This window comes from Triturus cristatus, chromosome 12 (genome assembly GCF_964204655.1).
Source record: "Triturus cristatus chromosome 12, aTriCri1.1, whole genome shotgun sequence".
NCBI lineage: Eukaryota > Metazoa > Chordata > Amphibia > Caudata > Salamandridae > Triturus > Triturus cristatus.
In genome coordinates, this window is record NC_140595.1 from 701,421,509 (window position 1) to 701,437,586 (window position 16,078).

The 16,078-nt window shown below is 42.9% G+C and overlaps 1 protein-coding gene across 1 annotated transcript in view; it reads right to left on the reverse strand.

The window, feature by feature from the left end:
* LOC146780139 (vomeronasal type-2 receptor 1-like) overlaps nt 1-16,078 on the reverse strand; it is a 154,606-nt gene that overhangs the window by 134,417 nt on the left and 4,111 nt on the right. The window contains exon 3 of the mRNA XM_085637124.1: nt 14,445-15,266. Within this exon, the coding sequence (XP_085493250.1) occupies nt 14,445-15,266 (822 nt within the window). The remainder of the gene's footprint in view (nt 1-14,444; nt 15,267-16,078) is intronic.

A 16,078-nucleotide genomic window follows, 5' to 3' on the forward strand; every position in this document is an offset into this window, starting at 1 on the left:
ACATCGCAGCACTTCGCTATAGTTGCTAGGGCTTGGAGAGGAGGCACCTCTGGGGGATGTAACAGTGTAGCACATGCTGTGGCATTGAGGCACTTAAGTAATGTCATCAAAATACACCCAAATTAGGCCCATGGCTCCATTACTGCACCTTTGGCCTCTACTCCATGGGCTTCAGAGCCATGGTCCTATGCAGCCTAAGGAAAGATCTTTTCCTTGCCCTCATAACACACAACCATTGCTGCGAACCTCAGGGAATGAGCTAACTTGCAGTGGCACCAGAGTCCAGGGGCATATGGGGCCCAATGTACCCAATTTATGGCTACAATTTATTGCCCAGCCATTGGATGGGGGAGGGTGGTGAATCATTTACCTTGCTTGACCAGGCCCTATGACACCATTGCTGCACCACTGGCCCCTCTCTCCTGGGCCTCGTATCGATGATTCAGTGTTATGAAGCCCACACCACTACCGTTTTTTATTGGATGCGTAATTAATTAACACAGATAATACATGGCTGCTGTTTCCACCATGATTCTGCCAATCAAGATGTGGAATTATGATGTTGAATTTTTTTTCTGCATCCACATAAAAAAAGCAGAATCAGAGATGCAAGATGGAAATGTTTTAAAAGTAACACTTTAGACCAGCAAAAGTGTTATAATGCCATACTGATAGCAGACTGTGCGCAAACAAAAGTGTGAAGGGAAGTGGCCCTTAGGGGCCACCCGGGTTACTTTCAACCACCTGCTATGCCTACCCAAGTAATGAAGAGTCACTCAGACAGTCGAGAACACAAACAAGCTTTTATTAGCACTACTATGCAGAGGAGTCCAATCTGACCTGCACCCTATCTGCCGAGGGACTGACCCCCCCAACAGTCTGCAACACGTAATGATTCTTCCCAAGAGCCTCCAACCACGCCCAGAGTGGAAAGTTACCGGCCTGGGCCGAACATGAACAAAGGAGGCACAGAAGGATGGGCTACCACCTGCCAGATGGGTACATGTTATCTGTAATTCAAGGTTACCGCGCAGAGTCCCAGCGTCTCCTAACGTAGGAGCAGAACTACACATTCGGGTAGGTATGCAAATGGCCTTTTCATTAGTAAGTCGGAAAGCAGCCTTGAACAGAAGAGAAAATAATAATGCAATACAGTATTCTGCTGAGGCAAGCAATAGAAATAATGAGGCCTAGTTCAGGCACAGTCTAAGCAGCCTAATAAGTAGGCCTGGGCGAAAATTTCCGTTCCGCTTGTGGAAGTTGTGAAGTTTTGGCATTTCCGCGTTCCGCGGAGAATGCGGAGATGTCAAACCTTCCGCGGTCCGCTGCGAAAACGGAAGTATTTTCTTGTTTGCGCTTTAAAAATGCATTCTCGCGTGCACGGTAGCGACTTACTGGATCCCTGCGTTCGCCGACAAGTTTTCCTATCCGTTTGCGTGCGCCACGAGATGTTGGATTGTTGCTAGCCGGTCGTGCTATCCAGCGAGAGTTTGCGATCGCGAACACGTCATTCGACCCAGAACAGGAAATAAGCATCGCGAGCAAGATGGGCACGCGCGCCCATTAGCGACCGCATGGGCAAGTTAGAGATATATTTCGCCGCAAGCATGCAAAAACACATCGCAAACGGGCGGGAAAAGCAATTTCTGCATCTTCGCGAAAGTTCAGCGTTCTCGCATAGATTTAGAGCAATTTTGCGATAATTTGCGTAGGGCACCTACGCAAATTCCGCCCACCTCTACTAATAAGGATTCCGAAATACAAAATGGAGTCACACCTGCTAGCTGAAGCCTGCACATTATGGGGATAACTCAGTGGGTTGCATAACAGGAATACAAATGGTGTCTATTTAGCCACTCACTGGTAACCTAGTATAGCATAAAATGAGTGCATTGCAGGAATGGGATTTTGAAACCAAAGAAGTGTTCATTAGCAGTAACAACAAAGGTCAGGCCAGTGAATTTCATCTGCTACATTGCTCATACCTATACAAATTTCAATTAAACAATTTGTTTACTATTTTATAGTTTACTGTCCTAACAAAGGGCACTGTAGGTGGGGAACTGACTAAGTGCAGGAGGAAGAGGAACAAGGTGGGTGTCCATTTTGTAAATATGCTACATGGCCTAGTCGTGCTGTGCCATATCAAGGCACGATGTGATGTTACTCTGTTTTTGTTAAAGAAAAAACTCCAATCTGCAATTTTTTAGAAAAACTAAAAAGTTTTTCTGATATGCTATACATCATTTCCGCAAGGCTGCAGTCCTAAACAGTGTGTGGGGACGAATGAACATGATACATTGTGGGCCCAATTCACAAAGGTAAAGTTAGAACAAAAGTCTAACTTAGATCACTAGTCTAACTTCACTACTTTCAGGCATTTAAAAAGGTAGAGTTAGACCAAAAAACTACCTTAGATCAAAAGTCTAATTTTAATAATTTTCAGTATTCACAAAGTTAAAGTTAGAACAAAAGTCTAACTTTATCCATAGTAACTTACCTTTGTGAATACCAAAAAGTAGTAAAGTTAGATTTTTGGTCTATGTTAGGCTTTTGGTCTAACTTTACCACCTTTCTGGTAGTCACAAAGGTAAAGTAAGATCAAAAGTCTATCTTTACTACTTTTCGGTATTCACAAAGGTAAAGTTAGAATAACAGTCAAAATGTACTCGTAGTAACTAACCTTTGTGAATACTGAGAAGTAGTAAAGTTAGACTTTGGGTTTAACTTCAACTGTTGGTCTAACATTATGTTTGTGAATTGGGTCCTAAGTGTTGGTACAGAATTTCTTCCTGCAAATCTTGATTGGGTCCGATTAGCTATGCCAACTGAGATTTGTTGAAAAGCTTATAGCTCATATGGTATTGTAAGGTGGTAAGCAGTTAAATATTAATGCTGGTATTCTTGAATTACCGCCAGAATAAATTATATCCTGGATGATGAAGTGAAAGGGAAAGTCACACACTTTTATGGTTTCAGTATGCTGTTAGCTTTTAAACAGCTCTGCTGGTCCTTTTACGTTTTTTCATATGATATAGTCTGCTTAATGTGCTTAGCTGGTTGCTGCACTGGGTTGTCCAATGTGAGATTTTGTGTATAGTTGTGTACCTGAGCTGGCATGTTGGAGGGAGTGAGATGTGGAGAGATCTGTAGGAATGCCCATTTTTACTATTATTCCATATCTCATAATCTATTAGAGATGTAAAGAAGGGTCAAATTGTATAGCTATTTAGTAGCTAGTGAATAGACTGGATTAAAGTCCTCCAAAACTGTTTAGTAATGTGTTTCAGATCTCTTCAGTTGTTCCATGCCTGTTCATTTATTTGGTGATGTTAGTTTTTTGACTGTACATTAATGGTGATTGACAACCCTCATAGAAGATATGGATTATGTGTTTTTAAGAGGTATATCTTACAATTCATTTTTGATCCCTGTATAGTATGGTTTTAGAGTTATTGTAGGCCATAACAGTTATATATGGAACTGCATGACTATATAATGTCATTGCGACCCATAGGTCAGCCCTTTTTTGCTTACCTGCATAATGAAAGCAGTTTTCTGGTTGAGCTGTGTGCACTTTGTGGGTTGTAAGCTGAGGATTGGGTTTGAAGGTCTGTCTGTTTTCTGGGCTCTGTCGCCTGGCTGCTGGTGGTGCATTTATCAAGGGAATAGTCTAGCAAGAAGTTCTAAAGCTTGGCAGCTTATACTGAGAAACCAATGCCTCCTACTGATTTCTTATGGTAAGGTGGTACAATGATAATGATGGTAATATGGAAGAAGAGATATATGGTAAAAAGATGAGTGGGCAGATAAAACAATGAAAAGATGGATGGGTGGAAAGATGAATGAATGTATTGATGGGTGAATAGGTGGATGGACTGACTGGTAAAAAAAATGGGTGGTTGGATGCATGGATGTAAGGGTGAAAGGATTCAAGAATGGGTATCTGAACGGGTAGCTAGTTGAATGGGTGGGTCAAAGGGTGGTTTCTCTTCTATGGAGTATGGGGCTTTCTTGCCTCAGTCGCTACATGGCGTTTATTTATTTTTGATTCATTTACTTAAGTGTATTTTTTTGTAGTGCCATTTCACCCAAGGTTATTACAATTCTGTACATAGAACTTTAATGATATATGCATGATACTGAAGTTACTGTACAATAACTAAATTCGACATACAGCATGAATGGGGATTGAAGAGAAAGTAGAGACGGAGAGATAATGTACATTGGGGAGAACAAAAATAAATACAATTGTAAGGGTGAATAAAGAAGTAAAGATGGTGCCTTCAGATGTTTGGTTAAAAATGGTGGCTGTTTTCATTTCCTAGCCACATCCCTTGATGGTCAAAATGTACCACTGGGCAGGACAAAGCTCTCCTGCATCATTGTTTAATGGCCACACATAGCCAAAGTGTCACATTTCATAAGCTGGTTATGGCGTTTCCCATTTTTAAGAGAAACTCAGAACTTAAAATGTGTTTTGGACAGTATATATTTTAATTAATGATGATTGCCATTAATAATGCATTTGCTGCTAGTGGTAATGAATTTGCCATCATCAGGGGAGAGTCGTTCACTGGCAGTATTTTCTCATTTTATAATGGCTGTAATTTCTATAAAGAAGCATGCTGTTTCATGTTATTACTGTTTTTCTCTTTGATTAACTTGTTCAGTTCTTGACTTTTGAGTCTCTTCTTCACTCACCATCTTCTGAATATCATACTGGCAGTGCCTCCTTCTAGCAGCTGGGCTAGTTACAATTGTGTCTGTAAATCTGAAATCCAACTTTGCAGGGAACTGTCAGCAATGTTCAGCTCTGCCTGTTGATTTAAAGTTATGTCTAGATATAACATAATATTATGGGCATCCTATCTTATGAAGTTTGGCTTACTATTCAGACTGGTTCACTTGAAAAGTCCAATGTTTTTATGCTGTAATGCATGGGGTCATGACACTTAGAATGTACCCATTCAACTCCTTGATATTAATATACTTATTTGGCATTATGCAAGGTTTTTAAATTGCTGGCAGACACTTCAGAGCAATTCAATTTGACCAGAAGGGTCAAGCTCAAGGCAGACTTGTGCTAATTGGTTTTGCTGGTTCAGACTCTGGAGGAGTCATAGCTTGAGCTTTCAGGTGATGATGACAATACAGTCTTGTACAGGTAGAAAGTAGGCTTGGGCAACATTCAGTTTACGCTGACGTACTCTTGGGTAAATTGCGGCAGTTTGTACTAAACTTGGTAAGCAAAATGCCAGAGATTATGATGTTACGCGTCACATAATTTAGATTTTGTTCAGGTTAAAATCTGATTGTGAGAGCTTGGGAACACTGAGAATGAAATGAAAAATGTACTCTAAATTTCTGTGCTAATTGTTTTTGCGCTAAATGCATCTTACATCCATTTTGGGTAATAAAGAGTGATTTTGTGTCATTTATTTGGTATTTTGCAGAATTCATTTATATGAAATTACATACAATTCGCCAAGGCTTAGAAGAAAGTAATGAAGGTCTTGCAGTGTGGATTCAAGTAGCTGGGTTATAAGCTTTTCCTTCTTTTGAAGAGTAATACTGGAGTAGCCAAAACAACTTTCTTGTTTTGTTTCTACCTAGCCTCTGTTTTAATTTACCTAACAGACTCTCCTTATCCTTTCTCTGTAACTTGTATCATCCAATGTCAGAAGTAGCAACAAAATCCCTTATATTTTTCAGCCGTCTGATATATATCCTTCCCAGTGATCAGCTGGTCATGCTTTTTCTTCTGTGCATTTAGTGGAATAGCTCTTTTGTGCTGGGACTCTTACGTGTCTGATAAAAAATAGCTCTGCTGTGTAAAATGTAAAGCTCTGATTAGTTGCATGCAATGCACCCAGTGTGCACACTGAAAGCTCATGCTATTTGCTATAAAAATCCTCACCAGGATTTAACTGCTATACACTTGTGAGGAAATACTGTTCTACAAATCTACATATGGGCAAATAACACATGTGAAACAACAAAGGTGATGGATGGAATGCTCAGAAAAGTCTCAGGGTCTGGCAGTTTTTTGGGCTTCATTACAGTCCATGTTTTTTTGACTGCTGTCCCATTCCCGCGGTGAGTAACAAAATGCAAATCAGTCTTGCGTCTGCTCCAGATAGAACAGTCCAGGCCGAACTGCCAAACCATGTCTTCTCTGAATGGGAGCACAAACAATCCAAGACAAGTTTCATCTTTTGATCCGATTGGGCTGTCAGCATTGGACTCACGTATGGGTATGTCCATACACTTTGGGTGTTAAATTAAAGCAACAAAAGGTCATGTATGAAATATTTGCAAAAGTCTCTGCCACTGGTAAATTGCTCAGGCTGCATTCCATTTAATAATTTTTAGATCGGTTCACTACTCCCGCCAAGAAGTAACCACATGCAAATAAGTGCCGCGCATTCACAAAAATGGCATAGGATAGTGCCTCCTTACATGGAATCCTGTTTCAGCATTAATGGGAGATTGAGAAGAATAAGCTCCAAAGTTGTTATTAGAGCTGAAGCAAAAACTACTGGTGTCTCCTAGAAGCCCGTTCCTAATCTAAGCTTCTACACTGGACACACTGATATTTTGTATTGATCATTGTATCTTTCTGTGCCACAGATCCCACAATGCCACTGTGAGTACTGTGCAATTCAGAGTTATCTTGCTTATTTTCTAGAGGTTGCTCTCAATATTTTTGGCTAACAATAACATTTTCAATATCATTAATTTCCCTGGAGAATAAGTCCGTAATTTCCATAAACCTAGTCCCAAAAATGAGACATTCTATGATGCGCGCATCATGGCTCTGAGAAGACACAGCAAAATTGGGTTTAGACAGAACCTATCCACATGCAATTGTTAGACTAAATGTTCATTTCTGTTTGGCATGCTACGGATGATTTTCCAAGTAGTTGCAAGGTTTCCATCACAGACCCCAGCCTCACACTGTTTGGTGAAGTTATGCTGTCTGTAGTGTTAATGGGAATGTAGCTCTGTTAAGTTAACTTTCTATGCTGGCGACTGAGACACATCAGAAAACTTAACGATAGAGTGTGATGCAAGGGGACTTTTGCAAGTGATGATTCAATTACTTATCAGTAATCTTCATTACGCCATTTCAACATCCCCTTTGTCCCATCCCAGACTATATAAGATGTCCTCCACATCAGACGGAGCTTTCACCACACTTGTGAGATCTATGATATCAAAGTATGGTCCTTCTTTCTTTTCCACCAAGTGGAGTTGAAGAAGGCTGCTCCCCGTTACCTTGTCTACTGTGAATCCTATGCGCAAACATAAAGGTGCAATCCTTGCGGGGAGGGAGGGATATGGACTGGGACGAGGAGGACAATAAATGGGGTTAAAGAAGATTTCCAGTAAGTAATTGAGTCATTACACTCTCATCTCATCCTCCTAGTCCCAGCTGACTATATGAGGACTTATCAAGCTACAATAAGTTGCACTGACAGTCCACTCATATAAACAAGTAAATACTTGATTTATTCAAGAATAACACCATTTCTGATTTCAATAGAGTGGAAGCAAAATTACCATCAGAATTCTGAAAGAGATCTAACCTAGTTGTGCTTTACAAATGTCTTATGGGTTGACCATGTTGCCTCCTGTCAAATATGTATACTGAGGCACCCCTTAGCTCTGCACAAGATGTTGATACAGCCCTAGTTGATCTCCCCTGAACCGCTGGTGTGGATAAATCACCTAGACTTATATATGCCTGAGAGAAAGCTTGGTGGACCCACCTCCAGATAGTTTGAGAGGAAACATTTCTACCCTTATTTGCCATGCCAATGCAAAACAAACAGAGCATTTGACAATGTAAAAATTTAGTATGTTGTAGATAAATAGTTAAGGCTTGCATTACATCAAGGGAATAAGAAATCTCAGAATTAACCTCTGAGGGAAACACTGGCAGCCACTCTCTTGGGACTAATGAAAAAGAGAAGGTACTTTAGGTACTAATTTAGGATCCAATTTAAGAACCACTCTATCGAGAATAAAACACGAATATGGATAAGAAATTACCAGAGATCCAATATCACCCAAACATATTTCTGATTGTGATGGCAATGAGGGAGGATGCATTCAGTGATAATGACCCCAATTCTGCATCTTCTAGGGGCTTAAAAGGATGTAGTTCTAACAGTTTCAGAAACTTGGATAGATCCTGTTGGACCTGTCAGCCCTAGGGTAGTCTCCCCATCTATTTTTGATCGTGCCTCATTTTTTCCACCCTCATTTTTGATGTTGGACTTAGGTCTCCGGGCGCCTTTTCATTGCCAACCAGTGTTAAGGTGCAGGTGCTCCCTTCTCCCAAGATGGCTGCCACAGACCCCTGCTACTGCAGAGTGGTCTTTCATAGTAGCACCCTAGCTGCCAGGAGCTGGCTGGAACCCCACAACAATGTTGCGACACCAGCCCGCCTTTTTTGTCCCATAGGTAGAATGGGGAAGCTCCTGGAATGTGCTGGAACCTTCTAGAAGGGAGGTGTGGTTTTTACTTTTGCCGCCTTGTCTAGAGGTCACCTGACCTAGGGATACATAAGTGAGGGAGGGAACTTTTTCCAGTCAGTTGGCCAGTTGGGGTGAAGCAGAGCTGGAGAATCCATGCCGGAGTGTAGGCGGTAGGGCCTAGCCTGGGACTTATGCCTCTGAGAGCGACAGGGCTTAGGTGCTGCCTCTTAAGTGAGTGAGGGATCCTGTGAAACCCACTGATCTTGCCCAGCAGTAGGAGGACCCAAGGAACCTCTGCCCAGCCTGACTAGGAAGGACCTAGTCGCCAACTCATCCCCTACCCCCCAAGGAACAGAACCCCAAGGGCACCAGTATCATCTGCGCCACAAAGACTGAATATTGAAACTGCAGAAGCGACATCCTGAAACTTCATGCCAAAGCGAATATTGTAACTTCATGAAACGACTGATTGCCTGACTGCTGGGGATCGACCAGGTACTGGCGCTGTGTTTCCTGCGCTGCCAGACCTGACCTGTGACCCCCTATGCGGATCTGCTGTCGAGCGCGGAGCTGGCCGAGCTCCCGCTTAATTTATGACCCCCCCTGGTGCGAGGACCCGCAACGCGATCACCGCCGCGGCCCGTAGGCCTCAGGGAAGTGTCAGTGCCAAGTCGGGGCCTGCGGAGAAGCCCGGGGCCCCGCCGCTGCCGTCGCAGAGTCAGAAGGAAGAGCGAGTGTCCGGGAGTGTCCCGCGCCGTTGCGCGCATCGGAAGAAGGGCCCGGAGCGGAACCGAGCGATGAGACCAAGGTAACCCCCGGGGGCTGGGAGGTAGCGCAGCCGTGTGGTGGCCTGAGACTCGCCCCCCCCTGCTCCCCGGGAGTCGTGGGAAGGCCCGGTGCGCCCCCTGCCAAGTGGGAACGACACCGCATGCAGAGACTGTGACTTTCCCCCCTCCGTGGGATTTCCCGCCGTAATTGTGAGTCTCCCCTCCGTGGGATTACCCTCTCCTGGGGACTGCCGTTCACAGGACTCAACGGTGCTCAATGCGTTCTATGTCCCCGTAGCGCTGATCATTCCATTGTATTTACCAGTGCTCAATGCGTTCTATGTCTCAGTAGCGCTGATCATTCCTTTGTATTCAACAGTGCTCAATGCGTTCTATGTTGGAGTAGCACTGATCGTTCCATCGTATTTACCAGTGCTCAATGCGTTCTATGTCCCAGTAGCGCCACATGTGCAGGCCCCGGCCCGCAGCACTAGGGAAGTTCATACTGCAGGGATTGCTGAGGTAACCGTAATGAGATACTGTACTGCACATGTTAAAGTGTACAGGTAATGAGATGCTGTAATGCACATGCTAAAGTGTACAGGTAATGAGAAGCTGTAATGCAAATGTTAATGTGTACAAATTAAGATACATTGCCCTCCAAGATTACCGTGTGTGCTCCTTTGATTAGATAAAATCTGATTAATTTGCATTCACTTTATTTTGTGGCGTCCATTATTGTGTGCATTTACTGCTTCAGAGGATGCGTGTGTTGTATGGTCGCTTAACACACAGGCCTTTGGGTGCCCAGCCGCTCGTGTCACGTTACCCCCTTAGGGCCTGGAGACCCCAGGTCTTACAGATTCCATGTTAGACTTGACAGGGGGCTGGAGGCCTTTGCAACCTACATTTTTGAGAAGCCTCATCACCAAAGGAGAAAGCACACACTAGTCCTTATTGATTCTTAAAGCCTTCACTTCTGACCATTGAAAAGACAATGGAGAAGATGCTAGACCTTTCTGAAACCTGTCCCATAAAAAAACAAGGATCTTATCTGGATCCACTGACATTCGATCCAATACTTTCGCAACACAACCAAAAGAGATTTCCAATGCTTCTTATAGTGAGCAAATGTTGAGGGCTTTCTTGAGGTTTGAATATTCTTCTGTACTAGTTCTGAACACCCCTGTTGCTGCAAACTACCCTCTCAAGTATCAAGAGAGGAAGAGGAAACTGTAGAAGTGAGTTTTGCAAAGTTTGTCTTGGACAATGACAGAAGAAGAGAAAATCAGGAGTGGCAAGGCCAGAATGGGGCCACCAGAGTTACCAACACCCTCTCCTCCCGAGTATTCTGAAGAGGGGACTCAAGGGGAGGCATATGGAAGACCTTCTGGCCGGGCAACTGATAGAGCATCTACCGCCCAAGTTGGGGACAGGTTGTCTCTGTGAAAAACTCTGGATGCATCCTGTTCTGAGGGGACGCAAACAGATCCATCTAAGGTGTCCAGAAAGTTGCACAAATGTAGTTGAACTCCTGAACAGACAGATGATATCTCACTTAGGACTGAAGGTTCTAGCTCAAGCTTCCCACTCTAGAGTTCAACCTCATCTGGATGTACACTACTTTCAGTGCAAGAAGTGTTCCTCCGCTCACCCAAGTATATGGGTTGTCTCCTCTTTCAACGCTTTGCATCTCATGTCCCTCTGCTGATTAAGTTAAAGATCTGGTGACCTGATTGTCTGGTCTCACAACAACATTGGCACCCTCCAACTGGCAAGAAAAAGCTTGAAATGCTAACCAAACCACTGACAACTTTTCAGTTTGAGGAGCGATGGCTCTCTTCTCTCAACCAATCACCCTGAATTTCTTGATCCCCAACATTCCTCCCCACCCTCACTGACTGGCATCTGTGGTTAACAACATCTGAGGAGGATAATGGAAAGGAACCCCTTGTGTTAGTTTATGAGTCTCTAACCACCAACTCAAGCTGTTCCATATGAAAGGAGTGACAGGCAGCAGGTATTCAAAATCATGAGAGCTCAGGGACCAATGCAGAAGGAGGTGGTTCATGAGAGGCTTCAGATGGAATCATGCTCAGGGGACTACTGCCATGCCGCTACCATCAGAACCTGCACTTTCAACTACAGAAGCACAGAATTCCAGAATTGAGGAAGAAAAGTCCACCCTAGACTGATAAGATATAGAACAAGGTCTTAGTCATTTCTGGTTGGAGATGAGAATTTTTGAAGTTGATAATGAATCCTAACTGTTGCAACACTTCTGTCACCTTCTTCACATCTGAGTCATAAGGAAAGGACAAACAGACAATAATCAAGGTATGGCATAATTATGATCCCTTCCAATTGTAGATGTTCTCCAACTGCTGATAATAACTTTGTAAGGACTATAGGAGAGGTTGCCAGGTCGAAAGGAAGGGCTTGAAACTGTGAATGCTTATCCCTCCACTGTGAAAAGAAAAAAACACAGACTCACTTTGTGAATGGGCATGTTGAAGTAAGCATTCTGTAAATCTAAAGTGGAGAGGTCATCTTCTCATTTCATCAAAGGAGTATTTGTCAGCAGTCACACCATTCATAAATTCTCTACTCAAACATACTCGATGAAGGCTTTCAGATCCAAACTGGATGGTAGCTTCCGTCTGACTTCAGGACTAAAAACAGAGTAGAGTAATATCTTTTTCCTCTTTCATGCATTGGCACCAGAATCACTGCCGCCTTATTAATAATGCTTGCATTCCCAGATGCGAGGACTGTCACTTGCAATTGTCTTTCTGTAGTATAAGGTGATCAAAATGGGCTGTTGGAGGAGTAGGAGCAAAGGGAAATGAACATCTCTCAAAGATGGGAAAAATCTTTAAACCTCGTTCCAACTCTGTGATCGTCGTTTACCTGACTGTCCTTGATCCTGGACACTACCTAGTCAGGTCTAAGAAGCATATGCAGCCCCACTACAATGACCACTCAGCCATGAAAGGGACACTTGTCTTGAGATTCCTGTTTTGTGATTTCACAAGGAAATAGTTTGTGTTCTCAAAGAGCTGAAAGGGCTTGAAGATCTTCTATTCCTCAGCCACCTTTCAGACTAAATCATGAAATTCCGGACCAAATAGGTTTGATCGTGTAAAAGTCAGCTTTTCAATAAGAGATCACAGTGCAGCCTCTAATTTCCATGATGTCGTTCACAGGAGGCGGGGCCCAGTAACCACTGCCCCTTTTGAAGACGATGCTGCCCAAAGCCCATCAAATGACAAATTAGAAAGGAACTAACCATTTTGGCCTATAGGGACATAGGATCCTTCTTCTCTTGCAGAGCATTAAACAATTGCTTGAAATTATTTACAAGCAGCATATGTGTTTGCTATAATGGTGAAATGAGCAGCCCTAAATCACCTTTTAAGTGTAGCCTTGACCTTCCTATCCACTACATCAGGTAAGGTGGAATCCTCTGAGGCCAGTGTTGAAGTTGACGCCATTCATTCCATAATTATATTCACTTTCCGAATACAAGAACATTCTGTATAAAAATCCTTTAAAAGATATCTTTGGTAAAGGAAGCGAGGGATGGGCGTTTTATCTATATATCTCCATTACCTGATCAACAACTGCTCAATGACATCATGAACAGGCAAATCCTTCACCTGGGTCCCACAATATTGGGCATAAAACCCTTCTTCTTTAATCAAAACCCATGGTCTCCATGTTATGATTAAAGAGATCTCGTATTTGGGAGGACTACACATAGTTGTTCTTCTGATCACCCTCAGTGCCCTCATTATCATCCCTCTGCCTCTTTATTCGAGGGCTGAGTTGACCGCCTCTTTATTTAGGCATTGCAGGTCAATTCAAGAAATATGCAGCGCTTTGCCTTTCCTCTGAAGCCTACTCCATATAATTGCACTTGGAGGTTGTGTTTCTCCCCTCCATGCAAGATGCCGGTGAACAAGATTTGTGCTATAGTGGCATCCTTTCAAATAATATTGCTCCTTCCCAAACTTCCACCTGAGGTAGAAGAGGCAGAACAATATCTGCAGCCTTTGCATACCTGTCGCACAAAGTACACCAACATGAGCTCGGTATACCCCGAAGATGGCTCCCAAATAGCTCTCTGCACATGAGCTAGGAGTGCGTCAGCTGCAGTGCAGGTATCTCAACTTCACTGGTGCGTCTCTGTCGACAACATTATAAATCTAAGAAATATCACATGGAACAAGCTAGCACAAAGAAAGACAGCACTGTGTGGCTTACCTCTGCTAAAGACTGGGAAAACACAGGATACAAGGTAAGGGAGAGGAGCCTTCTTCAACTCCACTTGTAAGAAAAGGAAGAAGGACTATACTTTAATATCGTAGATCTAACAAGCATTGTAAAAGCTCTGTTTAAGGTGGAGGATGCCTCATATAGTCAGGACTGAGACAAGGAGAACAAGATGAGGGATTAATGGAAGCACAGCATATCTCCCAAGCAGGCACTGTGAAAAATCTCTGTGAGGGGAAAGTCTCAGAGATCTGATATTGCATTGAGGGTAGAGTATTTAAATTTGCAGGTTTTCTGTGAATGGAATGAGGATGTGCAGAGGAGTGTCTTTCTCAGTTTGATCACATTTATTGATCTTCTGCTTACTAATGCATTCAAATGTGAAATGCTAATTTGGACCGAGTACCATCACATCTCAGACTGTGTAAAGACAGTGTCAGGTCACCTACCGCCACCTTGTCGTGTAATATGTTGTCCGTACTGATCTATTCTCTTAGATGAACCCTATTTTACCTTGATCGCTCTTGCTCTATAAGCAACTGTTACCAGATAGCCTCAGCTGAAAACTATCCAACTGTTATTCTTCATCAAAGACTGCAGAATATTTTTCCGAATGTTATAGTTTATGTAGGGGTTTTTCAGGGGCTTTTGCTGCCTTTTTGGTGAAGTTCTATTGGATCGAATACTTTTAATTCACCTACTGTTATTTAAAAAAATTCATGATATGTGCACTGTAAGGCCACTGAAAAGCCTATATTAAATGGTTTCTTTCATTTTTTTAGGTAAAAGAATTGAGAGGAGGTAAGTCCCAGCATCAAAAGAAGTCACCCATGCCACTGTCTCCTGTCTCTTGGGAAACTTCTACCAGGGATTTTGAGAGACCTATCAACCTTTCCACAAAAATCCATATCCTCACCTGCCAGGGCACAAAGTGATCTCTGTCTGCACAGCTTTTGTTCTGAAAAGGGCCCTCCCCATCTTTGCAAGCACGCAGGTCATGCAGTGCATGAGCCACGGCATAGGCAGCTTTGTAAGCAGGAGCAGCATTATTGAAGTTGGCTTCATCAAGAAACGAGATGTTGCGTCCTAGCTCCTCTGTACCATAACAGTCTTTAACATTTGTAGATGTTCTTTTTGTCTCATTTGTAGGCCACTGACAACCAAAGACATCTTCCCAGAAGCTTCTTAAGAAAATGTCGGAAGAGGTAAGAGAGGGTTGAATGCCAAGTATGAAATTTCGGAATCCCGGAAGCAAACTCTTCTGGAATACAAGTGTTAGGGAGCCATTTAGAACCTTATTGAACTCCGAGTCTGAGAAGTGCTCCTTTTCTGACCAGCCTTCACTTGCGATCCAAACTTTCTCGGTGAGGTTGAGTCTTGCTGCCTCCTTCAGTAGAGGAAGCATGCTTTGCATGTTAGAAAAACTCACAATAACCTTTGCCTGGGATTCCTTGATCACATTAATGAGATAGTTAACTCTCCTCTCTGAGTAGACCACTGGAAGCCCCACATGGAAAGCAGCACATGCTGAATACCTGCCCAGTTCCTCTTTCAGGATCTGGCTGCCCAGTTGCCCATAGTCACTCTCCTCTGCTACAATCCCCACCCAGGTCCAGCCAAGGTGACCAATAATATCAGCCAGTACTCTGGACTGGTACTCGTCACTTGGGACAGTGCGCAGGAAAGAGGGGAACTGCCGTTTGTCACTGAGGAGTGAGACAGTGGATCCATAGCTGATCTGAAAATAAAAAAGACAAAATATTCATTTCGGAAAATGGATAAAATGTCAAAAAAAGCCCAAATGTCTCTAAAAATAAGCACAACCTAGAAAGTATGCACAAATTTAAAAAAACAAGTACAAAATATATGCTTGATGGTGGTTTGCATCTTGTAAACTACATGTCTGTTTGGAAGGCATATTATAGAGTTAATCTTAGAGTTAAAGTGTTGCCTTGAAATGTTAACTCCAGGACTCCACTTGTGGAGCCCAGTGATAGATCATCATACATTATTGCTATGGAAAGTGTTGGGAATTTGATTCCTGGGATGATAATTGAAATTGAATTTGCACACTACAATTGTGCTTTGAATTCTTTTCAATTGAATGTAGAGCCATTTCCCATCATACATGATTTGTTATATGTCCTTTCTTCCTACTGTCATAATCAACTCACCCTTAGCCTAGAACCTTGAATCCTCTTTGATTGAAGCATGTAGGTGACCTGAATCACCTCAACAACCTTTGCTGCTCGTTTGTTCCAAACTGCTTGCCACAATCCACTCACCAAAATCCATGTTCGCCACTATGTTTTTAGAGACAAACTAGCTATTGCAAAACCTTTTTCATTTGTTCACACAATTATTTCATGAGACTCAACCTTGCCACATGGACTGCACTCAGCGTCTCTTGCGCTATTTCATCCCCTCCTGTCACCTGCAAGGTTGGGTCAGTAGACAAAATAGGCGTCTGCACAAATTCTTCCCTCTGGGTTTTCATACCATATATGGCATGAACCCCCCCACATTTTTCATTCAGTAATCTTACTCTAC